At 44.8% G+C, this 27,594-nt stretch overlaps 2 protein-coding genes across 2 annotated transcripts in view; both read right to left on the reverse strand.

Annotated features, from left to right (window-relative positions):
* The window catches only part of LOC144767674 (putative G-protein coupled receptor 33), a 499,098-nt gene that overhangs the window by 389,435 nt on the left and 82,069 nt on the right, over positions 1-27,594 (reverse strand). The gene's annotated exons all lie outside the window — the stretch shown is intronic.
* LOC144769690 (putative G-protein coupled receptor 33) lies at positions 22,312-23,286 on the reverse strand. Its single transcript, XM_078653879.1, has one exon. It carries the CDS (start codon positions 23,284-23,286, stop codon positions 22,312-22,314), a length of 975 nt encoding a protein of 324 aa, XP_078510005.1.

Here is a 27,594-nt window from a genome sequence, read left to right on the forward strand (position 1 = left end):
ATGGCCATATGCAAATCAGACTGACCCTGTGCCTCATGAGAACAGTCCAGCCCGAACTGCCAAGCCATGCCTTCCCTGGACCGGAAACAGGCTTCCTAGGACCAGTTTCAGGCATTTCAGCCGTCTTCAGCCAGGGTTGCTTGAATCCAGTGGCAAAGTGAGCAAGGCACTCACATCTGAGCATACCCTGCCAACTTATGGCGATCAAAGCTGTACAAAAGGAGTGATGTTGGACGGAGCATCTGAACAAATCAAACACTCACACCTAGTCAACAGATCTGGGTTTAATCCATCACTGTTCTTTAGCCCACTCTGCCACCCCAGTTCAGACATGACCATATGCAAATAAGTCTGACCCTGTGCCTCTTGGGAACAGTCCAGCCCGAACTGCCAAGCCATGCCTTCCCTGGACCGGAAACAAGCTTCCTAGGACCAGTTTCTGGCATTTCAGCCGTCTTCAACCAGACTTGCTTGAATCCAGTGGCAAAGTGAGCAAGGGACTCACGTCTGAGCATACCCTGCCAACTTATGGCGAACAAAGCGGTACAAAAGGGGGTGGTGATGGATGGAGCAACTGAACCAATCAAACACTCACACCCAGTCAACAGATCTGGGTTTAATCCATCACCGTTCTTTAGCCCACTCTGCCACCCCAGTTCAGACATGGCCATAGGCAAATCAGTCTGACCCTGTGCCTCATGGGAACAGTCCAGGCCGAACTGCCAATCCTTGCCTTCCCTGGACTGGAAACAAGCTTCCTAGGACCAGTTTTTGGCATTTCAGCCGTCTTCAGCCGGGCTTGCTTGAATTCAGTGGCAAAGTGAGCAAAGGACTCACGTCTGAGCATACCCTGCCAACTTATGGCGAACAAAGCGGTACAAAAGGGGGTGGTCGTGGACGGAGCATCTGAACCAATCAAACACTCACACCCAGTCAACAGATCTGGGTTTAATCCATCACCGTTCTTTAGCCCACTCTGTCACCCCAGTTCAGACATATCCATATGCAAATCAGTCTGACCCTGTGCCTCATGGGAACAATCCAGCCCGAACTGCCAAGCCTTGGCTTCCCTGGACGGGAAACAAGCTTCCTAGGACCAGTTTCTGGCATTCCAGCCGTCTTCAGCCAGGCTTGCTTGAATCCAGTGGCATAGTGAGCAAGTGACTCATGTCTGAGCATACCCTGCCAACTTATGGCGAACAAAGCGGTACAAAAGGGGGTGGTGATGGACGGAGCATCTGAACCAATCAAACACTCACACCCAGTCAACAGATCTGGGTTTAATCCATCACCGTTCTTTAGCCCACTCTGCCACCCCAGTTCAGACTGGTCATATGCAAATCAGTCTGAACCTGTGCCTCATGGGAACAGTCCACCCCGAACTGGCAAGACTTGCATTCCCTGGACAAGAAACAAGCTTCCTAGGACCGGTTTCTGGCATTTCAGCCGTCTTCAGCCAGGCGTGCTTGAATCCAGTGGCATAGTGAGCAAGTGACTCACGTCTGAGCATACCCTGCCAACTTATGGCGAACAAAGCGGTACAAAAGGGGGTGGTCATGGACGGAGCATCTGAACCAATCAAACACTCACACCCAGTCAACAGATCTGGGTTTAATCCATCACCGTTCTTTAGCCCACTCTGTCACCCCAGTTCAGACATGTCCATATGCAAATCAGTCTGACCCTGTGCCTCATGGGAACAATCCAGCCCGAACTGCCAAGCCTTGCCTTCCCTGGACGGGAAACAAGCTTCCTAGGACCAGTTTCTGGCATTTCAGCCGCCTTCAGCCAGGCTTGCTTGAATCCAGTGGCATAGTGAGCAAGTGACTCATGTCTGAGCATACCCTGCCAACTTATGGCAAACAAAGCGGTACAAAAGGGGGTGGTGATGGACGGGGCATCTGAACCAATCAAACACTCACACCCAGTCAACAGATCTGGGTTTAATCCATCACCGTAATTTAGCCCACTCTGCCACCCCAGTTCAGACATGGCCATATGCAAATCCGTCTGACCCTGTGGTTCATGGGAACAGTCCAGCCCGAACTGCCAAGACTTGCCTTCCCTGGAGCGGAAACAAGCTTCCTAGGACCGGTTTCTGGCATTTCAGCCATCTTCAGTCAGGCTTGCTTGAATCCAGTGGCAAAGTGAGCAAGGGACTCACGTCTGAACATACCCTGCCAACTTATGGCAAACAAAGCGGTGCAAAAGGGGGTGGTGATGGACGGAGCATCTGAACCAATCAAACACTCACACCCAGTCAACATATCTGGGTTTAATCCATCACTGTTCTTTAGCCCACTCTGCCACCCCAGTACAGACATGGCCATATTTAAATCAGTCTGACCCTGTGCCTCATGGGAACTGTCCAGCCCGAACTGCCAAGACTTGCCTTCCCTGGACCGGAAACAAGCTGCCTAGGACCGGTTTCTGGCATTTCAGTCATCTTCAGCCAGGCTTTCTTGAAACCAGTGGCAAGGTGAGCAAGGTGTGGTATATAAATAAATAATACCGGATCTATTTTTGTCTAGGCATAGCAATAACAGATAGCTCAATAAATAAGAGTCAAGATTCGAGGTAGTAGGAGTTTGCAGGTTTATTACAGCATAAAGGACAGGAACAGGACAACCTGCATAGGAATAGGATGGCAGGGCTTGACAGGGGGGTCCCGACAGCTGCCGGGCAGGATCTGGGATGAGCGCGCTAACATTTAATAACAATACACGATCATATATACTAAAACAGTTGCATTACAATACATACGATAGGCGGAGCAGTGGGTGTGGTCAATAGCAGTCGCGAAAGATAAGGGTGAAAGTAGGTGTAACAGAGGCGTACACATAGACATGTGATGCAAACGTAACAGAATATGTCATGAATGGGGTGGAGACATGGAGGGGGCTACCTAAGGAGCCAGGACCTCTGACCTAATGGTGCGCGCAAACTGGCAATGACGTGTTACTAGAAGAAACTGGGGGCTACGAACTCTGTGCTAGGAGCAGAGACTGAAGTCTGGAGAGTCAGGGCGACATGTACCTAAGCAGTATCTAGTATCTGATGTTTAGAGAACATGTTGATAGAATCCAAAAGTTATCGGGGTAAAGGCGAACAGACTCTAAGACTGGAGCATGCATTATTCTACATGTAGTGCGTGATGAAGAGTATTAAATGATCATTAATACAGTATTTCTCCAACATGGAGACGTAAAGGCTAGACAATGATGGTAACTATTGATGCAGTTCAGTAGCTTAGGAATGCAGAGAAGGAGGACTGAACTGATAACTGGAATCATAACATACTCTTGGCAGACTCAGAGGCAGAGCCAGGCTGAGCCGGGCACTGCGAGGCAGGAAGTAAGTGAAGGGTCAGGAACACAGGTGGGGGCTGTATCGCTCCTCAGCGAGGCTCAGGAGACAGGAGCTGAATCTGGTGTCCAGGCCCTTTTGAGGCCTAGAAACGGGGACTTTACAATGAAATAACGTGCACACTGAGAAACGTGGCAACGTAGCTTTACATAGGCCTGATATTCGTAGTATTCACGAGAACTGGAAATTGGCATACTAGAGGTGGACACAAATATAATTGCGTCTTTAATCGAACATGGGGAATACATATGCATATTAATCATGCACACATAACATATGATGGAGGACGCGTAGGGACACAGAACATGGCAAAATTTACTTTTCCACATTCCCTCCTTGTCACTACGTTTCCATCAGGAAACATCAATATTCATGATACCATCTATCATTTCATACAGTATCATTTGCTCGTCTCGAATTTTCTGGGAACGGGTTTTAGAACGGGACTTGGGACTAGGAATACAAGAGGTAGCACAAATGCCGCAAATCGCAGGGCCACATTGTATACAGAGGCAGCAGCTGAATATGATCGCTACTGCAATACCTAGAAAGGACAAGACTTTCCATCCCCAAGCGGAAATTATATTCCAGAACCAACCGGACCATGTCCAGGTGCCTGGATCTTGGTGTAACAGATGGGCAATTTTATGGAGTCTGGTTATAGCTGAATAAACAGACGGCGCGTTATTTGGAATGAAAATGCAGCAACTAGATCCGATGACTCTACATGCCCCGCCCCTATCGGCCAGTATGACGTCAAGGACGAGACGATTCTGTAAAACGACAAATCTCATAGCAGATTGCTCTTCAGTTAAGTTACCTAGAGCAGAGGCAGTCTCATTGACTACTGCTTCAAGGGTTCTGGTTAACCTACGAATTAGCTTACTATTCTGGATAGGTCCTATAAAGAAAAAGAAACCTCTATTGAAATCTGTATACTGTTCTAGAGCAGTTTCAGTATAATCGACAATGGGGGACTCCCTTCTATGTCTAAGGTGTACTAGATGTGTGTTTCTATGATAATCAGATGGAGCTAGGAAAACAGGTGGCAGTAGGAAGGCAATGTAACAGGTTCCCTCCCAATCGAGGGGCAGACGAACATATGCGGTCTGACCACAAATAAAATAAGAATGACGTGAAGCTTTGAAAATGGATTTCCCACTGTCACTATATTTGACAATAGTAGTACAATCGCTATGTCCTACATGTACGGAACCATTATTTCGGACACATAATTCGCCTTTGACTGGTAGTACTGAAATAGCAGGTAAGTCTGGAGTGGAATCAGACTGAACATTCAGGACCATGAAATTCGAAGAATAATTACCTAAATTGTAAACTTCGTTTTCTAGATCTAACCCTGTTCTGTGGGGAAGACCTGGCTTGTCTGGGAAACATGTACTGTTAAGAAAGGACATATCTGTTGAAGATGACGTTAACGTGGACCATGCTCCACATGAACCATTATGTGAAAATGGATAAGGAAAGAGTGGCAGAACTCCCTTCGGGGTCTGGAAAGGGGGGAGTCGACCACACACCCAACAATTAGTGGCATTGCTGGTCTGGTGTGAATAATGTAACATGCGGATAAAAGAATTGTTACGCATAGCGAGGCGGTAAGAGAGTTCATGAGGAGGCAGATCACTAAACGTGTGCTCTACTGTAGCATTAGAGGACTTATTTACATGAGAAACTGAAAAATACAGATAAAACGCATAACTGGTGCAGGAAATCATAATACTGAGAAATAATATGAAACATAGAAAAACGATACATCGGATTGAGTTTTGACTAACTCTCTCACTATGGGGGTCTATTTTATACATGTCAGAAACCGGTCTAACCGTTTCACCTAGGGGAGGACTTAGACAATCAAACTGGCTGACTTATTTTACTAGACCTTAACTTAAGTTTATACTCCTGTTGCGGAGTTTTCTCTAACAGGGAAGGGTTCGTAGCAATGTCTTTTGCGGGACAGTCCTTAAGAATAGTACTTTGGCAGTCCTTTAAATCCTCGGAAATGTTCTTTGAAACTGGTTTCAATCCATAAAATTTCTTGATATGCGAAAGATGCACCCAGCCTTTGCGTCCCTCCAACTTCACGGCTGTACGGGTGGCCAAGAGGACCTGTCGGGGCTCCTTCCAGCGAGGCTCCAGCGGACTTGAACGATCGAAATTTCGCACTAGGACCATGGATCCGGGAACGATTTCATGCGGTGCCACCTCGGTATTGTCTGGAAATGCGGCGGCAACCTGTGAACGACAAGAGTTGAGGGCAGACATCAAGGAAGCTAGGTAATCTGTCAGCATATTACTTGAAACATCGGTAATACTTCGGGGTCTAGGAGTACCCCACATGTTAGGGGGGCGGCCGAAAACGACCTCATACGGGGACAGACCTGATCTGGAATGTGCGACCATGCGCATATAGAACAGGGCGACCGGCAGAGCTATGAGCCAGTCCACACCTTTCTCTTGACAAACTTTTGCAATTCGAATTTTCAGGGTCTGATTATGTCTCTCTACGAGACCGGCTGCTTCTGGATGGCGTACACAATGGAACTTCCACTGGTACCCTAACAAAAGGGAAACATGCTTCATGAGTTCAGATGAGAATGGCTGGCCGTTGTCAGAATATACGACCCTAGGGAGTCCATAACGGGGGAAGAACTCACGAACCAACTGCTTGGCAGTGGTCGCGGCTGTGTAATCTGGGACTGGATATGCCTCCGTCCACCTGGACAAAGCGCATACAACTACAAGGACATACTTGAAACCTCGACATCGCTCCATCTGAATGTAATCCATCTGGAGGACTTCAAAAGGGTGGTCAGGGGGCTGGAATCCACCTTGTTCCACCGGGACACTTTTACCTGGATTGAACTGGCAACATATCATACAGGTACGGACTTTCTGCTTGGCTGCAGCTCGTAAATGCTTGTTGAACCAAATATTCTGGATACTGTCTAACATAGCTTTTTCTCCTAAATGTGCTGGACTATGTGCGGTATTAATAATGACTTGAACCATAGAGTCGGGGAGAAACCATGTGGCTCTACCCTTTGTTAACCATCCTTGATCTGTCTGTACCCCTCCTTGTTCGGACCATTTCTTGATTTCATCGGGAGTAGCATGTAACTGGATATCTATGACATCTTGAGTAGGGTCTTTAACTGTCATACATGTAATCGGATCTGGGGTGTGTGTCTGTGTCGGATTAACTGAAGTGTCTGGAGTCTGAGCTGTAAGCTTGGCTGTGCGATCTGCTAGATCATTACCTTGGGAAATAGTGTCAGTAACTTTCGTATGTGCTTTGCACTTCATGATAGCAATGGATGTCGGTAAATGTATGGCATCTAACAGAGCCTGAATAAGGAGACCATGCTGAATCTTGGTTCCATGAGAAGTCATGAAACCTCTCTCCTGCCAGAGCACTCCGAAGTCGTGTACAACTCCAAATGCGTAACGTGAATCGGTGTAAACATTAACTTTCAGGTTCTTGGCGTGTATGCAGGCTTGAGTCAGAGCAACTAGCTCCGCTGCTTGAGCAGACAGGGTGTCAATGCGGTGTGTTTCAATAACTTCAGTGTCAGTAGTCACTGCATATGCGGCTACTAGTTCTCCTGTACTAGTTCTCATGCAGGAACCATCCACATAAAGTGTCAGGTCGGGATCTGGTAATGGAATATCTGTCAGATCTTGTCTTGGCTTTGTCATGATGTTAACTACTTCCACACAGTCGTGTGTGGCAGAATTCGAAGTAACTGATGGTAACAATGTAGCAGGATTTAAAACGTTGCAGCGTCTGAGTTCTATGTGTGGCTGGAACAGTGTCAATTCATAACCTGTTAAACGTGCAATTGTCAAGTGCTGAGTTTGTGTTCGGTTTAAAAGAACTTCCACGGAGTGTGGAACTTGTACTGTCAGGGAGTGTCCTAATACTATGGAATCACTTTGTCTGATAGCTAGTGCTGTGGCTGCAACTGACTTGAGGCACGCAGGCAGAGCCTGGGCTACAGGATCTAATGTGCTCGAAAAATAAGCACAGGGCTTGTATTGTCCTGCTTGATCTTGTGTGAGAACAGATAATGCTGTACCTTCGCGTTCAGTGACGAAAAGTATAAAAGACTTACTGTAGTTCGGTGTTGCTAGAACTGGGGCTTGACATAAAGCTTTCTTTAACTCATTGAAACTAAGTGTATGTTCAGATGTCCAAGGGAGGACAGTCGATACGGCTGCCTCCTGTGTCGTTAACTGTATCAGTGGCTTGGCTAGAAATGCATACTGAGGAATCCATTGTCTGCAATAAGAAGTAAGGCCAATAAAAGCACGTACCTCCTTCTGGGTCTTGGGCTGAAGAAGACTCGCTAATAACTGGATACGGTCTGGTGTCAACTGCCTACCCCTCTTGGACAGTAAGTGTCCTAAGTAGACCACTTGCTGGACACAGAATTGAAGCTTCGAAGGGGACACCTTGTGTCCCATCTCGGCTAGGAAATACAAGACTGTAAGGGATGCTCGCTCGCAAGCACATTCAGAACGGGCTGTGATCAGGAGATCATCGACATACTGGAGCAGGGCAGTGTCAGTTGGCATGTGAATGTTGTCTAGTTGTCTCTTGAGTGCTTGACTGTAAATACTAGGACTTTCTGTGAAACCTTGAGGAGCTCGTGTGAACATATAGCTCCTTCCATTTAAACAAAATCCGAAAAGAAACTGGCTGTCTGGATGAATGGGAACACTGAAAAATGCGTTCTTGAGGTCTATGACTGTGAAAAATGAAGCTTCGGAATCAATGACTGTCAATAGGGAAGAGATATCTGGGACAACTGGATACTGGGGAATAATACATTTATTAAGCTCTCGAAGGTCAATCACTAATCGATATACTGGAGGTGCATTTGGATCAGTACGTTTCATGACTGGAATGATCGGAGAATTACATACATTGGAGTCGGTTTCTACAACTACTCCTTGAGCCATGAGCTCGTCAATAATTTTGGATAAGGCTGCTACAGCCTCAGGTGGCAATCTGTACTGTCTGATTCGTGGTAACACTACACCTGGTTTGAGAGTCACACGATGGGGTGTGATTTGCATAAAACCAACATCAGTTGGACCTTGCGCCCATAGATGCTGCGGAACATTAGACAATCTGGGATCAAAATCTCGTAATACATAGTGACCCTTGAAGTCACGTAGGAACAATCGTATTCCCTCTGGGGAACAGCATATAACTGCACCTAACTCTTTCAGTGTCTTAATGCCTAATAGATTTTCTGGACATGACTTAGTAAGTAACAGATCAGTAGTGCGGGACAATGGACCTACTTCTAGAGTAACTGGCTTTGATATTTCATTTACAATAGGTTTTCCTGAAAATCCAAGGGAAACATTTCTAGAGCCTGAGAGCGGAGCCCCTGGAACTTCGGCGTGACTTATAGTGGTCCTACTTGCCCCTGTATCAATCAAAAACTTTCTGTCTTTCCCTAATACTTGACTATGAACATAGGGACCTTCTTGATCTACAGGTATCTCGATGAGAGGCAAGCCTACCTCCCTCTCTAGGCTGTTTCATGAATATGGCTGATACTCTGGATACTCAGACTGTGCATACTGGTACATCTGCTGTGTAACATGCTGTGTTGCAGCAATAGGCTGTGGTGCTGTAACTGTCTGTGGTGCATTCTGTGACTGAGGAGTCTGTGTAACTTGTTCTTGTCTAGGAGGACGTGGTCTTTCTTTAGTCTTACCGGTAGCTATGTTGTGTTTCAGAACTGCACACTCGTTTATAAAATGACCTGGCTGTTTACAATAATTGCAGTTTCCTTTAACGGGAGCTGCAGGATGACTGGCTTGATTCGGACCCCTTTTCTGACTGTCTTGAGGAACGGATTGTGCAACTAGTACTTTCATTTTCGTGTCTTTCATACGTTTCCTTTCATGTTCTTGCTCTTCTCTGATTCTATTCTGGTGATATTGAAGCATCTGTAACATTTGGGACGGGGTATTAGCTTGCCAGGTACTTTCGACTTTCAAAACTCGATTCTTAATTTGTGGACTTGAATTCTCGACTAATTTAGTAACAAAAAGATGAGGGTATGATTCGCTACTTGTCTTGAGGCCACTGTTTATGGTAAAACATTTCTCAAATCTGGAATAATAATCACTAATATCTTCATCTTGTTTCTGTTTACAGGCTGAGATTGCATCCCAGTCTTCTTTTCTAGTTGTCAATAACCTAGGCAAAACTTGTATTAATAATTCTGGTAATTCTTTACATTTATCTCCAAGACCGGTACCTGGTACTCGTGCCTTGTCTTCGGCTTCTAGAACTGCCCAATCGATCTTTTTCTCTCCCACCTCCCATTCTTTTTCTTTGAGTTTCTCATATACCCCTGCGGGCAACAAGACTTTTAACATTTTAATAATATCTGGATACGTGTATTCTCCCATACGGAGCATGTCCTTTAATTCTCGGTGGAACCCTGCTGGATCTTTATCATGACAGGGAATTAACTTTTTCATCTCTAAGAGTTCCATCTTTGTGATAGGGGTGTAAACAAACACTCGTTGCATTTCACCACCGTCTGTCTTAATTGGATGTACTTCTCGTAACGGATTCTGTCTGTCTATGTAAAAGGGTTTACTTTCTGGGGGTAAGACATGAACAAAATGTGGGTTCAAAAACATACTATATTTGTGGCGCTGTTCTAGAATGACACTAATTAAATCGGTACCTAAACCTTTCCATCTATACTGGAGTAACTCGTTCAGGACATCGTGTAACGGACCTGGATCAGAATGTTGACCCTCATACAATGTAATGAGGTGCTGGATCATATACATACCCGCCAGTCGTTGCTCGGCTGGGGGCATTTTCAGAAACATTTGTGCCACTATTTTGTCTGGAAAAGTGGTAGAATCAGTAATCCATCGGACTGCTGATCGGACTAGTTCTTGTTCATGCATAGTGCTTAACTCACTATAACCGATTCGTGACTTCAGAATGTGATCGGTAGCTTGAAATACTTGTTCTAGAGAACCTTGTTCTGGTGCTGGATGATGAAAAATTGACTTGTGTTCTAGGCGCAAATGGCGATCTGGAAATCTAGATTTTCCTACATACGCTATTCTGTCGGGATTCTCGTCCTCTACCTCTTCTGTAGAAGAGTCATTTTCTTTCTCGCTTACTTGTGCTTCTTTACGTTGTTCGTGTATCCTTATTATTTCTTTACTAATCTTCTTGTACATACTCTCTATACTACTGATGGTCTTATGCTTACCCTCGGCTATATTATCACTCCACCTTGTCAGGACTTTCATTTCGGCTCGATCTTTGGTCGGATAATCTTGTTCCCTTATTAGACAATTAATCAGAAACTTTAATATCATGAGCTGGACTTCAACTTTTCTTTGGCACATGACGTCACTAATACTTTCTGGATCATTCCCTGTACGGATGAAACGATATATTCTGTCTAGATCTTCTTTCATATCTGGTAGGGTGACTAGATACTCGGTCACCTTTCTCACGCGTAATGAATATAAAACCATACTATCCTCGCCTGGGACTGGATCATAGCCACATTCGGTAAGGGCTTTTCTTATTTCTGCAACAGACTGATACCTGGGCGTACGCTGTGACGCTTGTGCATGTAATTCGGCTAACGTTAAACGCTTGTGTGGCGGCGGGGTTCCAGGAGGACCTCCCCCTGCGGCCCCTAAACTAGAGTCGTCTACTGATGCTCTTCGTCCTGGCAGAGTGGGAAATGGAAATGCAGGCTGGACTTGTATGGCGGGCTGGACCGGGGGTACCGTAACAGGTACTCCGGTGTCTGGAGGAGCAGGAAGTGCCTGATTTACAGGGACTGGCGGAGCGGGATTTGCATATTCTGGGACTGTGTCGTCCAAATAGGACGAAATGAAAATATCAGCTGCGGTCGGTTTGTGACGTAGCTTGAGCGGAACTAATGGTGGCGGGAAATTACTGGATGCCTCCGGGGTTGCTTTTGGCAAGCCCTCGGCAAGAAGAGGATACATACCCTTGATGAGGGCATGCCTCTGTCTGTCTGACTGTTCGGTTTTAACTCGTTCACCAATCTCGATTAGTTCCCTTTCCTGGGCTCGTTCCAAGGATTCTCTACTTAGTTCTGACTTTCTGATTTCTTTTTCGGTTCTTTTATGAGATTCTTTGCGCCATAACTCAATGGCATCTTTCTGTGACTGTCTGGCTTTCTTTTTCCATAATGCTTCTTCTACTCTCATGATGCACTCGGCATCCCACGTACCTGATACGGGCCATCTATACTTTTCCTCTAACTGTTTGGTATACTCTACCCATAAATCTAGATACAATATGGCGCTTATGCCATGCTTCTGATACATGAAATGACCTGGACTGTCCCTAGGCGGAACAGGAACTGCTGCTTCTAGCAGACCTTTTCTGGTTTTTAACTGACGCAGTTTTGAAAAGAGCGGCATGACTGAACTATAATCTGGACACAACACAATACACAATAAACACGATAATTACTTCACACTCATACCACGACATTAAAATACATGAATAACATTCAGAATAACAGTTCGAACAGAATACTACCTGGAATAGGGAAAACAGAATACATGAATTTTCTCGAGAACAGAACTGACTAGAACAGAAACTAGATGCACTGCTGAAACAGTACGAAACTTACCGGTCTCATACAGAGACACGTCAGGACCCGCATCCACCGAAGTGGACACTTCGTTTTGTGGGTCTGTGTACCACCAACCCACGGACCAGAGTCAATTAGATTGAGCCTGTCTAGATACTACCCCAGCAACGGTACTCACCGGGCAGCAAGAACGGAAGGCCTCGGACTGGACTGGACTGCTTCGACGCCGGACGGACGAACTTCGAACTTCTGTTACGGGTGGGCCTCCGGATACCTCGGACCTTGGACTCTCGGCTTGGGCTCTGGTCGGGACTCGCCGCGTTCCTCCACCGCCTCGTCTGGATGCTGGACCGCCACCTCCGTCTCCTCCGTGGGCCTGAGGGATACTTGAAGCAGAAATATCTGCACGTGCACGGTATGGTTCCGTCACGGCTGCAGAGGGTCAGGGGGCCGGCGTGGCTTCACCGGCGCGTGGGGAAAGGGCAAGTCCCTATTCGGGCGCCATTATGTGGTATATAAATAAATAATATCGGATCTATTTTTGTCTAGGCATAGCAATAACAGATAGCTCAATAAATAAGAGTCAAGATTCGAGGTAGTAGGAGTTTGCAGGTTTATTACAGCATAAAGGACAGGAACAGGACAACCTGCATAGGAATAGGATGGCAGGGCTTGACAGGGGGGTCCCGACAGCTGCCGGGCAGGATCTGGGATGAGCGCGCTAACATTTAATAACAATACACGATCATATATACTAAAACAGTTGCATTACAATACATACGATAGGCGGAGCAGTGGGTGTGGTCAATAGCAGTCGCGAAAGATAAGGGTGAAAGTAGGTGTAACAGAGGCGTACACATAGACATGTGATGCAAACGTAACAGAATATGTCATGAATGGGGTGGAGACATGGAGGGGGCTACCTAAGGAGCCGGGACCTCTGACCTAATGGTGCGCGCAAACTGGCAATGACGTGTTACTAGAAGAAACTGGGGGCTACGAACTCTGTGCTAGGAGCAGAGACTGAAGTCTGGAGAGTCAGGGCGACATGTACCTAAGCAGTATCTAGTATCTGATGTTTAGAGAACATGTTGATAGAATCCAAAAGTTATCGGGGTAAAGGCGAACAGACTCTAAGACTGGAGCATGCATTATTCTACATGTAGTGCGTGATGAAGAGTATTAAATGATCATTAATACAGTATTTCTCCAACATGGAGACGTAAAGGCTAGACAATGATGGTAACTATTGATGCAGTTCAGTAGCTTAGGAATGCAGAGAAGGAGGACTGAACTGATAACTGGAATCATAACATACTCTTGGCAGACTCAGAGGCAGAGCCAGGCTGAGCCGGGCACTGCGAGGCAGGAAGTAAGTGAAGGGTCAGGAACACAGGTGGGGGCTGTATCGCTCCTCAGCGAGGCTCAGGAGACAGGAGCTGAATCTGGTGTCCAGGCCCTTTTGAGGCCTAGAAACGGGGACTTTACAATGAAATAACGTGCACACTGAGAAACGTGGCAACGTAGCTTTACATAGGCCTGATATTCGTAGTATTCACGAGAACTGGAAATTGGCATACTAGAGGTGGACACAAATATAATTGCGTCTTTAATCGAACATGGGGAATACATATGCATATTAATCATGCACACATAACATATGATGGAGGACGCGTAGGGACACAGAACATGGCAAAATTTACTTTTCCACAAAGGGACTCACGTATGAGCATACCCTGCCAACTTATGGTGAACAAAGTGGTACAAAAGGGGGTGGTGATGGACGGAGCATCTGAACCAATCAAACACTCACACCCAGTCAACAGATCTGGGTTTAATCCATCACCGTTCTTTAGCCCACTCTGCCACCCCAGTTCAGACATAGCCATATGCAAATCAGTCTGACCCTTTGCTTCATGGGAACAGTCCAGCCCGAACTGCCAAGCCATGCCTTCCCTGGACCGGAAACAAGCTTCTTAGGAGCGGATCCTGGCATTTCAGCCGTCTTCAGCCAGGTTTGCTTGAATCCAGTGGCAAAGTGAGCCAGGACTCACGTCTGAGCATTCCCTGCCAACTTATGGTGAACAAAGCGGTACAAAAGGGGGTGGTGATGGACGGAGCATCTCAACCAATAAAACACTCACACCCAGTCAACAGATCTGGGTTTAATCCATCACCGTTCTTTAGCCCACTCTGCCACCCCAGTTCATACATAGCCATATGCAAATCAGTCTGACCCTTTGCTTTATGGGAACAGTCCAGCCCGAACTGCCAAGCCATGCCTTCCCTGGACCGGAAACAAGCTTCCTAGGACCAGTTTCTGGCATTTCAGCCGTCTTCAGCCAGGTTTGCTTGAATCCAGTGGCAAAGTGAGCCAGGACTCACGTCTGAGCATACCCTGCCAACTTATGGCGAGCAAAGCGGTACAAAAGGGGGTGGTGATGGACAGAGCATCTGAACCAATCAAACACTCACACCCAGTCACCAGATCTGGGTTTAATCCATCACCGTTCTTTAGCCCACTCTGCCATCCCAGTTCAGACATGGCCATATGCAAATCAGTCTGACCCTGTGCCTCATGGGAACAGTCCAGCCCGATCTGCCAAGCTATGCCTTCCCTGGACCGGAAACAAGTTTCCTAGGACCGGTTTCTGGCATTTCAGCCGTCTTCAGCCAGGCTTGCTTGAATCCAGTGGCAAAGTAAGCAAGGGACTCACGTCTGAGCATACCCTGCCAACTTTTGGTGAACAAAGCAGTACAAAAGGGGGTGGTGATGGACGGAGCATCTGAACCAATCAAACACTCACACCCAGTCAACAGATCTGGGTTTAATCCATCACCGTTCTTTAGCCCACTCTGCCACCCCAGTTCAGACATAGCCATATGCAAATCAGTCTGACCCTTTGCTTCATGGGAACAGTCCAGCCCGAACTGCCAAGCCATGCCTTCCCTGGACCGGAAACAAGCTTCTTAGGAGCGGATCCTGGCATTTCAGCCGTCTTCAGCCAGGTTTGCTTGAATCCAGTGGCAAAGTGAGCCAGGACTCACGTCTGAGCATACCCTGCCAACTTATGGTGAACAAAGCGGTACAAAAGGGGGTGGTGATGGACGGAGCATCTCAACCAATAAAACACTCACACCCAGTCAACAGATCTGGGTTTAATCCATCACCGTTCTTTAGCCCACTCTGCCACCCCAGTTCATACATAGCCATATGCAAATCAGTCTGACCCTTTGCTTCATGGGAACAGTCCAGCCCGAACTGCCAAGCCATGCCTTCCCTGGACCGGAAACAAGCTTCCTAGGACCAGTTTCTGGCATTTCAGCCGTCTTCAGCCAGGTTTGCTTGAATCCAGTGGCAAAGTGAGCCAGGACTCACGTCTGAGCATACCCTGCCAACTTATGGCGAGCAACGCGGTACAAAAGGGGGTGGTGATGGACAGAGCATCTGAACCAATCAAACACTCACACCCAGTCACCAGATCTGGGTTTAATCCATCACCGTTCTTTAGCCCACTCTGCCATCCCAGTTCAGACATGGCCATATGCAAATCAGTCTGACCCTGTGCCTCATGGGAACAGTCCAGCCCGATCTGCCAAGCTATGCCTTCCCTGGACCGGAAACAAGTTTCCTAGGACCGGTTTCTGGCATTTCAGCCGTCTTCAGCCAGGCTTGCTTGAATCCAGTGGCAAAGTAAGCAAGGGACTCACGTCTGAGCATACCCTGCCAACTTTTGGTGAACAAAGCAGTACAAATGGGGGTGGTTATGGACAGAGCATCTGAACCAATCAAACACTCACACCCAGTCAGCAGATCTGGGTTTAATCCATCACAGTTATTTAGCCCACTCTGCCACCCCAGTTCAGAATCCAGATCTGTTGACTGGGTGTGAGTGTTTGATTGGTTCAGATGGGTATGCGCAGACATGAGTCCCTTGCTCACTTTGGCACTGGATTCAAGCAAGCCAGGCTTAAGACGGCTGAAATGCGAGAAACCGGTCCTAGGAAGCATGTTCCCGGTCCAGGGAGGTCATGGCTTGGCAGTTCAGGCTAGACTGTACCCATGAGGCACAGGGTCAGACTCATTTGCATATGGCCATGTCTGAACTGGGGTGGCAGAGTGGGCTAAAGAACGGTGATGGATTAAACCCATATCTCTTGACTGGGAGTGAGTGTTTGATTGGTTCAGATGCTCCGTCCATCACACCTCCTTTTGTACCGCTTTGTTCGCCATAAGTTGGCAGTGTATGCTCAGACATGAGTCCATTGCTCACTTTGCCACTGGACTCAAGCAAGCCTGGCTGAAGACGGCTGAAATGCCAGAAACCATTCCTAGGAAGCTTGTTTCTGGTCCAGGGAAAGCATGGCTTGGCAATTTGGGCTGGACTGTTCCCATGAGGCACAGAGTCAGACTGAATTTGCATATAGCCATGTCTGAACTGGGGTGGCAGAGTGGGCTAAAGAACAGCGATGGATTAAACCCAGATCTGTTGACTGGGTGTGAGTGTTTAATTTGGTTCAGATGCTCCGTCCATCACCACCCCCTTTTGTACCGCTGTGTCCCAAAAACTATACAATAGGTTCAGTTTGTACTCCTAGGTATCTGACTGTGCAGAGGATCTCTTAAGTTTAGGCAATACAATTTTAATACATCTCAAACTAGAGATACCAAACATTTTTCAGCTGCATATAAAATTATTATTAGCTGGAATAACAACGGAATCGACTCACCAGATAAGGACCTGACAAGTGCCTGGCCTGCTGATCTAACCACAATCTTCAGAAATAGGGGTTTTAAATAAATACACCGAATTGTAATCAGTTTAGGATATACACATACTATATGAACTAATGATTTTTGTGGCCATCCACATAATCTGCAGTTGGTATCCGTCCACTGCTCAGTGCAGGGCTGCATACACTCTTTTGTCAGATTTATTCCCATATGCAGATTTAAAAAGCTATTTTTTATTTTAGCAGAGAGTATGCTGTCAACTAGGGCTGAGCATATAACGGCTGATATGAATGAAACACATACCATGCATGCTTTTTCCCTGCTAACGCGATTTTATCCAATTTAAGGTATTCAACTTGAATTTGCTTTTTTTAAATCAATTTATAATTGGGTGTTGTCAATTCCTGAAGTGCTACTTGCAGACCAATATCCCTTAGGCATGTTGAAATATGGGATCTTCATTTAACAGTATAGGCAGACCTATTTATATCAATCCTGCAATAGTTCCCTAAGGAAGCAGGGGCAGCAGAAAACATAGAGAACATACATTTCAAAAAAGCTCTGGCTGACACCAAGCTCTACCTTTGGAGACCAAACTCTAGTTTTATACCTGCTTGCCCTACTGATATGGGGATTGCAAAAGTTGATTTAAGCGCCTTGATAACCAATACATCCAGAAGCTTTACATCTTTCCCCCTAGTGATGGGTGACCCATCTAACAGAGTTGGCTCTCACTGAGCTTTGATGACTTTAAGAATATAATCATAAGATTGACAATTCAACAATTTGTTTTTTAAACTTTTAAAAGCATGAATTAAAACCAGAGTTTTTGCCCTTAGATCTTTAAAATTACATTTAAAAGAAACTCTCTTATCAAACACCACACCTAAATATCTGGGAAGGAATTCTGGAATTGGAAGCTAAAAATGAAAGGATTTATTTACAAGCCCTGTGCAATACTGGTTCATCACATTTGTGATGCACTGGCGGCACAACCTGCTGCCCCATATTTACACTGTGCGTAAAAGAGGCATGCCAAGGGTGTTGCTGTGGGTGTTCCCACCCAACACCCATGGATTCTGCCACATTTACAGATTTACGAGAATACGTAAACCTGGAAATGAGTCAGAATGCTATGCCTCCCCAAGGAAGACATAGGGAGGCGTAACAAGGAGAAATGTTTTAATTTCTCCTCGGTATTTTCCTCTTTTGAGGCATGTTATGAATTGCAGCCTACATAGGGCCTCTTTCTGAAAAGTGTTGCATTGCTGCAATAAAACAACGATGTAACACTTTGCACTGCACTCTCCTTGTGGCACCATAGATGAGCCGTATTTACTGTGCTGTGCTCCATTTCGCAAGGTTTGACAGATGCGTCAAGAATCCTGATCTATCTGTTAGAGCAAAACTCACACATTGCTAGAGTTTTGTCACAAGCATGACCCAGCTCCAGCATTGCATGGGAGGCCTATACCTATTGCACTGCATCACGCTTACGCCTGCTAGGAGGCAGGCGTAAGGTTTTGACACGGGTGTGTCCTAGAAGTGGCGCAGTGAAATCTGATAGATTTTACTGCGCTACTTCTACGAGGCTTTATTGCAGGGGAAGCCTACCCTGCATACATTATATCTGGCTCAGGTATAATGTGGCGCAGGGGTTTACAAAGTGACACAACTAACAAAATACTTTACTATTTAAATATGATGCAAAGTGGCGCATTATTTACTCTGTCGTTGCAACATGAAAACTGACCCAATTGCAGCACAAAAGTGTTGCAAGGTGCTCATAAATAAGCCCCATAGAACAAGGGAATCGCCTCTTATGATTGTGTATGTGCAGGAAGGTGTCTCTTCCTGCACATGAACAATCTTTAAAAAAATGACCCTTCTCAACCTATATGAGTGTTGCATGAATAGAAGTTTAAAAACAGAATTTCAGATTGTTTATGTGCAGGAAGCGACACCTTCCTGCACATCCACAATCATTCCCCCCTTGCACTATGGTTATGGTGCAATGGTGCCTGTGTCGGCACATGACAGAAAATTGTGCGCCAGCGCAGGGGAGAACAAAGGGATCCGTCATATCATTGTAGATATGATGCATCTTTGTGCTTCGGAATTAACGCAGCCCGAAGAAGCCAAATGGCTTGCGGCACCACGCTGAGTTAATTCCTTGTAAATGTGGCCCTAAATTAATATCCTCAGAATAATTTAATAGAATATGTCAAAATGTGGTTGATGAATGACAGATTTTTTGTATTTTATGTGTATTGTTTTGCAGTTGAAGTATTCGAAAATGCTGAACTCAGGAACCACAGCTTTCAATAATAATTTATTTTGAGATTTTTGATATTGACCCAAGATATGCACGTATTGATCCGTGCAAAAACATTTAATCTTCTGGAAAGCTCTCAAAGTAAGTGAAAATGTTGGTGGAAAAGTGCACCGGTCCAAATATAAAGCAATTTAAACAAAAAATGTAATTGCAGAAGTAGCCCTGGCATCAATCAGCATCATCCCATGGCACTCAAGGTGCAGACATTGTCCTGCCACTGGTACAATGGAATGTAATCTGGCTCCAAGAACTTTGATGGCTTGTTCCCCACTGAATGCCACTGCAGTCTGGTGTTCCTCATTAAAAATTATTTAGTTTTAAACTTTGAAAGATAATCTGAGCCATATCCTAGGAAAGTCTCATATAATGGAAACTGTAAGATGGCACCTCCCCCCAGGGGGCATCATCTGTCCTCAAACATGAAAGGATTCCAGCTGGCACATCACATGTCTAATCTCCTGCGTGTCCTACTAAAAAAACACATACAGAACAAAAAAGACTGGCAATGTGTAATACCTTAATTAAGAGTCAAGTTTATTTCGATAGTAGCCATTGTAGTTGACGTACTGTACATAGATTTAGATAGCAAATACTAGCAAGGTAATGAGAGTTGGCGAGTTTGAAATGCAGAGTGGGGGCACACATTCAAAATACAATCATATTTACAGTTTCTAAGTCCCCAGTAAGATCAAGAGTATGTGAACGCAGGAGATGTCTTTCAGTCTGTAGGCATTCACTCATCAGTAGGGGGCATCATGGCTGACTTGGACAGTGTGAGAGGTACTGCCCACTGCTCAGTGAGGAGAGCTTTCCATTCAATCTGTAATACCAGAATGCAGATATGGGATCGAACTAAGTGGTTTGGGACTGAAGGAAATGTTTACAAAGATGTATTAAAGATTGTGTGCAGACGGGGCCAGGGCTATTGTTTATGTGACGTATGAAAGTGCAGTGCAGCAGGGTGGGTCAGAAAACCAAAATGAGGAGGGTATGGAAGAAATGTTGCTTCAGGGACAAGCAACAACCTGGTGTCTGGAAGAATAAAAAGCAACTGATTTTCAAAATTGATAAGGGGAGATCTTGTGGATTAGTGGCCAAATGCGTCTGCTGAAGGGGCCTTTGTTTGACTTCATGGTCTCAGCTTCAATTTCTGTCAGGTCCACACAGCCTTTCAACCTTCTACGGGCAATAAAGTGAGAACCACTGAGTTGAGTAACAATGAGCAACTGCTACTCAGTGCCAAGATACCCTTCTTGGTTAACGTGCACTTTACAAATACTTATGTTATGTGTGAAGATAAGGATAATAGAGGGTAGCTGATTATTTTACTCAATGTTGACACGCAGTGGAAACTAGTGGCTGTTTCTTAAATGACAGGAAGAGGCCACAGGGTAGTGTTGTATAGTCCTTTTAATTTGTATGATCTGCGCCTCTTTGGACAACGGTGTCTAGCGTGTTTCCTGACACCCGCAGGATATCTTTGCCTACAGACCAGCTAGCTCACAGTTCCACCGTAAGGCCCGCTGACCTTATCAGGAAGCAAATGGTTTCTAGCAACCACTGAACATGACAACACTGACCCCTCTGGGTACACGGAAACAGTACAGAACATTTCGCTCAGTCACTCATGCTCACTTTTTCTCAGAGAAGTATACAGAGAATACACAGTGGGACGTGTTCAATAGGTTTATTGAACCAATGTTATTTTCATAAAAAATATGCATGCTGCAACGATTAACCGACAGAAGCATATAAAAGTGATTACAAGCACCAAAAGCATAATTAGTATATATTGTTCTACCAAGGTGCTAAAAGTATCTATGTATGCAGGCACATAACAACACAGTAATCTGGCGTATTCCTACTATGCTAATCCTACTCTAAGTGTACCTAGAATGTGTGTAAGTGTGGTGCTAAGAATCCCCTCAAGAGACAATCCAACCCCATTACCTGATTGGAGCGAATGAAGGACCCACAAACTCAACACCCCTCATGAGAGTTCAGTGATGAAGTGTCAGCATGCAGGGACCCTGAATGTCAGCTGAAGTTCCTCTTCTACTAATCTATCAGGATGCTCATGTTTTATAATAGAATGAAACCTTGCGATGTGCGTATAGATTAGTGATGTTGTGGATATGTAGATAACCCTGTCACCCCGTGGATGTAGATAGAGATGGCATGTGTACATAGTGTGAGAAGAGACCTTCAACATGATTTTCAGGGCATTGTGATAATGTTGTGCAAATCTAGATGTGTAAACAAGTTTATTTCCAGAGAAACTAATGTAAAGTTGTGCACGCAAATATGTGTGAAAGTTCACAGCTGAAAATGTTATTTTGAGGACAATGTAAGAAATAAGTTGCTTCACTACATGGGCCTAACCCAGTAATATAACAGTAGAGGAGAGGAGAAGATTGTGAGTGAAGATAAGGCAAATGAAGTGGTAAAAGTTAAGACCCTCCCTTGTTTAGGAGAGAAAAGATGGTAAGAAAGCAAAATACTTAGGGCGTTTGAAAACTTTTTGCAATTCAAAGTGAGACAACATTAGACTTCATGGAATTGGGGGTCTTCAAGCCATTGGATGTATGATATATATAGGATTGAATGATTGGATAGAAATGTTTTTACAGGGCAGATCCTTGGAGAAGAGAGTTAGAGCATTGTTTAGAGTTTGGAGGGACCCGGAAATCATCTGAATTCTAGCAGAAACTCTAAATATGTGCTGAAGTTTGTCAGCTGAATTTTATACTCCACCTAGATAGCAATCTGTGGAAAATTCTGCCTCAGGATTCTAGTTCGCACCCAGTCTATCCTCCTGAAATAGGAGGATTGTGAGTACTTTTCACCTTCTAAATGAGGCCCTTAATGATTTTAGGTTCCTTGGATTGGATGGGGAAAAGGGAAGCAGTGTCAACGGTAGTAAGGGTATGCATTCCAAATATTTGGTAAGGAAAAGGCAAATTGAAGTGAGAGCAAAGGGGTAAGGCAACATGTAAAGCAAGGAGGGAAAAAGGCAATTTCCTATCTGATAGTCCTTTTTTTAAGAGAAATTAAAGCATTGTCTTATGCAGGACTGGGTTACATAGTTTGAGGAGGGGGACACACATTCCAATATTTCCAGCAGGGCAAGCTGTTTCATGTTCTTTCTAATGCTTTTGTAAACAATTCCTCTTAGATGATTTGAGACTCATCTGGTCTGTTTTGAGGACCACAGTTCAGTGGACTTCTTCATGGAAATTGGACTCGATCATGTTCAGAAGAGACTTTGTGAAAACCGTTTTAAAGTTGTCATTGATGAAAATATAAAAGATGGGAATGAAGCAGGCATTGACACATGATGCAATGGCGATTGACAGCGTACCTGCTTGCATCAGTAACTGTGGGGCAGTTCCTCCGAAGAAATGTACCCAACTGAACAGGTGGACTGGTGTCCAGCACACGAGGAATGACATAACAGAGACCATTATAACTTTAATGAATTTACTTGACCTTGACAGGCTTCTCACATGCACCTTGAAGGCTATGCTGACATTGCAGAAAGTGATGACCATGAATGGTAAAAGAAATGCAACTAGAAACGTGATTAAGAACAGGTACAGGTGGATTTTCGTTCTTCTGGTTTGTACTTCTGGAGTTTTCCAGTCATCAGAAAATAAATAATTGACGCTACAGATGGTTTTATTCTTTTCATAATGCCTGAGTTCCTGAAAAGCCAGGCACGGTGCACTTAACATGAAAGCTGCGCTCCAGATGAAATAGCAGGTGATTGTAGCCCTTTGGGGTGTTCTGTAACGCCTGGCCCAGACAGGGTGGAAAACTAGGATGTACCGGTCCAGGCTAATGATCGTCAAGATGAACACTAAAGCATACATACAGATATACAGAAGGGTGTACACCACTTTGCACATCGCTAAACCAAATGACCAGTGGAAATCAAGCAAAGCAGCCCCTCCAAAGATTGGCATGGTCATTGAGAAAATCCAACTGGACAAAACCAAGCTGAAAAACCACACAGTGTTTACTGTCTTCTTCATCCTGAATCCCAAGGTCCAGAGAAAGAGAGAGTTTCCAAGAATACCAATGAAAGCAGTGAAGAAAAAAACCACAGATGATCCCAAGTTCGCCGAATTCTTGTCTTCCCTCTCATAAGTCAAATTCATTGAATAGTAGGTCCTATTATGAAGAGCCATAATGCCCTGGGGGAGAAGAGACAAATACGAAGAATTAGATAAAAGGGAAAATGTTAATGAAAGTAACAAAGCACATTTCTTCACAATAGTTTAAATTGATTTATTTTCTTCTTGAAAACATGTTCAGCTCAGCTGCAGCGTTGAGACCATTCCTATGATGTCCCACTTGTTGTGCCAAGTGGAACCTTTAGGCAAATTCCACCTCTCTAGAATTTGGCTGCGGAAATGTGTTTTTTCCAGGTTGTTCATAAAAGTTCTTTAAGATTTTTCTCTCTAAGTATAATTTAAAAAAATGTCAGTTTCTAGTAACCACTCACCCACAATAGAAAACTACGACCAATGCAATTTATTTAAAAGCAAACGCTTAAAAATAATATCGGTGGAATAAAGTATATTTGTTGAAGGAAACTATTTAAAATGCATAGGGTGTGATCTAAAAAGACCTAAAAAGAGGGCCTCTCAATGACTCTAAATTTTCTATTCAAGGTACCCTTTTATTTCCTACCTGCAATAGCCTAATATGATTGGCGGGGCGATTGACCACTTAACACTGCGTGACCCTAAATTGGCGACTGCGCTAGTAGCGCTTGCTTAATACCAGTCTAGGGGAGTTAACACTTTACCTCACTCATACCAGATCCTTAACTCTTCACTTGCGAGCTGCCCATTTGCTATCTGGGTACAATAACGAGCATCTTCATTGACTCTGATCTCCCTGAATATATGATGGCGCCCGCCTAGTGGAAACCTGACTTTCCACATCATTTGTGACTGTACACTCAACATCCACGCACTTCTGACCCGATAGTGCAGAAGCCTGCTAAACACCTCCCAATCGCATGGATGGTTCGCTCTGGACTACAGATACCACAGACAGTGGCATGGAGCGCGAAGCTGCACGGTACCCCCCCATATTGCCGAAATGACCTAACACTTAATCTTGGCACTGGACTTAATGACTATGTGACCCCATCTGAGCTATGAGCCCATTTACTCTTACATCCTGGGCCCCCACAAGGTATTTCTCTACCACTGCTAATCTGCCAGAACTGTACTGCTTCTTAGTCCCCTGTTACTACCGCCCCAGCCCCCCCCATTCCCTCTATTCCTCTATTGGGACTGGTTTCTTCTGTGTTTGACTATGTAACTGTAACAATTGTAACCTTGTTTTTCCCTGACTGCCGAGACCTGAGCAACATGGCTGATGTCCAGTGGACCTGCTAGACAGCTCTAGAGGAGATCCGCCCTGGCTCACCACCTCGGCTGTCACCTACCCAGCTGGACATTGGGCACTGTTCTCCTCGTCTCGTCGATGCAGCCGTAACTAATGTATCCTAGTTTTACCTGACCGCTGAGACCTGAGCTAAATGGCCGATGCCCGGTGGAGCTGCTCGACAGCTATAGAGGAGATCTGCCCTGGCTCACCACCTCGGCCGTCACCTACCCAGCCGGACATTGGGCACTGTTCTCCCCGTCTCCCCGCCCTGTCTCCTTCCTCCCCCTCCCTTCGACGAATTACTGTAATATTGTTGTTTTGCCTATGTTTTACTATGCTCTGGTAACGGATGTAATTTGTAACTTGTAATGCTACGATTCCTCATGTAAAGCGCTCTGATACCACCGGATCTAGCTAGCGCTATATAAAACTTCAAATAAACAAATAAATAAATAAAGATCTAAAAGTGGCAAAAGGCTTATTTGCAAAATATAACTGAAATGGCTCAAGTTTTCATACTAGACTCTAACAAGAGCATGTAATCCATCAGCAGTATATTACCCAGGTTGGAGAAAATACTGTGGAAATGAAGCTGCTAGAATCTACACTGTATACTGTATACACAGTTTCCTACAGAAATTTGAGGTTATTAGTTAATCATCAAACTCTAAACAGCGGCGAACCATCATACCCATTTGCCCGTTTGATGTTTCACGTGCAGTTCAAAGCAAATATAATTATAAATTCAAAGCAAACATAATTATAAAAAATAATACTTACTGTATTATACATGGGAGCTTGTAATAGTTTAAAATTCATATAATTGCTCCTGAAGTTTATAGTCACCTCTAATAAATAAAGCAAGACAGCGTTTACAACTCTGGCAATACCACACTGGTTGATAACAAAGCAGTCGTTACAACGACCGCGTTGTTTCCACGCGTGGCATTACATTGCAAGTCGTTTCAACGACTTGCACTAGGTGGTGTGAAACACCAGAGAATGTGTTGGATTTTAAATCCAACACCTTCCCTACTGCTAACTGGAGTAGGAATAGTAATTTATACTATTCCTAAGTCCGACACGCCACCTATCGCAAGATGTAGAAACGACTTGCGATATAATGCCACGCCTGATAAGAACTCGGTCGTTGTAACAACCTCGTTGTTACCTACCACGTGGTAACACCACGCGTTGTATCCTCATGCATTCATAAACAAATGACGTAGTTGTATACATTCATCAAATTTAGGAACGTTTTAAACAGTCAGAAATCAAGCCTTGTTTGGGCCAAATAAGACCGGGAGGGGTTATCGGCCATAAACACAGTGTATCTACATCAAAGTAAGCCACAAAGGGGCATGTTTATATTTTTTGTGGTGTAGGGAAGCTAGCAATTCACTTTGCTGCACCGCCCTGCATCACAGGGCAAGGGCAGGAATGCACCATATTTATCCAATACAACACATTCCTATCCTTTTTCCTTGCGCTGGTGCGATTTTCGCAGCCTACCGCCAACGCAGGCACCCTTGCACCATGGTGCACGGTGTCTCTGTTGCATGCAGGATTGTTTTTGTGCAGGACGGTGCACCTTCCAATACAAAAACAGTCTTAAGAGGAATTTTTCCTCTTTCTATGTGTGCAGCATACATAAAAACAATTAGAAATGAGTAGAAAAAAACATATTTCTCCTTGTTACGCCTCTCCTGGGGAGGCATATCTCTTGGTGCATTTTGGTTGGTCAAGTCCTTGTAAATCCGTGAATGTGTGAAAAACCATGGGAGTTTCATGGGAACACCCACAGCAATGCCTATAGAACACCTCCCTTGCACAGAGTAAGGCAACGCACCGATCTGTGCTGCGCTGCTTTACTTTTGAAGACCTTCAGGTACATGTGAAGTGGAGCTGCAGGGCTTGAAAAATCTGACTCATGAGGTTTGCGTCACGCCTGTACCATGTTGCATGGTGCAAGCATGATGCAAAGCTCTCATAAAAATGCCACCAAGACTGTTGAAAGCCCCTGTGACAAGCCAAGCTCTGAATTAACCATGCAAAGCCTGAGCCCAATTAATCATAGAAGCACATGTATGCACAAGTCTCATCAACACAGTAATTTCCCTTTCCTAATTTCCTTCTACCTTCAGCATTTTAAGGTCGATTACATACCACAACCTTAATCCCCTCTTCATCAGTGAATTTTCATCCATCCTCAACTCATCCATGTCATCACTGAGCAGTTATCAGATTGCCTCAACATCAGAATATATGATGATAAAACGCGATCATGTTGATCGCAGTATCTTACAACACGGGTTTTACAACTCAAGTAATTTCAACGACTTGCGCTGGAGGGCGCTGGACTTGGGGACAAGTACGATTTACTATTCCAACACCAGTCTACATTCAGTAGGGAAGGTGTTGGATAGTAAATCGTACAATTCCTTACCTTGCAGCGCCCTCCAGCGCAAGTCGTTGAAATGACATGTGTTGTAAAACCTGCGTTGTAAAGCGCCCGCGGTGAATCTCCCGAGTGGTAAAGGTTGTCTCCCTCAATATCAGTCACCAGTCACCATTCACAAGTAATTAACCAAATGGAAGATGCAATATCTGTATCAAAAGGTGCAGTCCAACATACTCAGTTAACACTCTCCATACAATATCCTTCAACATGATGTCTTCTTACAAGTTTTGCAAGGTATCTGGTGCTTGGTCCTGTGTGGTCAGATATGCACTCACCCATGCAATCCATTCCCAACTGTACACTCTCATCAACAGACTTCATACCACACATAAAGTTTACTTATGTAAGAAGAAAGTCAAACCAAACCAACTGAAACCAAGCTCTCAATCATAGCAACTGCTAAATCGGACAGCTTAAAAATGTGATGGTCCACTCACTTTCTCAAACATTTATATAATGCATGGAGACTGTCTATTACTATTAGATGCAATTTTTAATTTGCATCTAATCGTAAAAGAAATGTAAATTTAAAGCTTTACATAGTAAACAGTTGTGTACCCCTGTCTCAATGCTGTCACTGGTCTGTGCACAGAAGCTTAAGCCCATCATTAATAATGTGAGACCCAGATCC

The sequence above is a fragment of the Lissotriton helveticus genome, chromosome 7 (genome assembly GCF_964261635.1).
Source record: "Lissotriton helveticus chromosome 7, aLisHel1.1, whole genome shotgun sequence".
NCBI classification, from domain to species: Eukaryota; Metazoa; Chordata; class Amphibia; order Caudata; family Salamandridae; genus Lissotriton; species Lissotriton helveticus.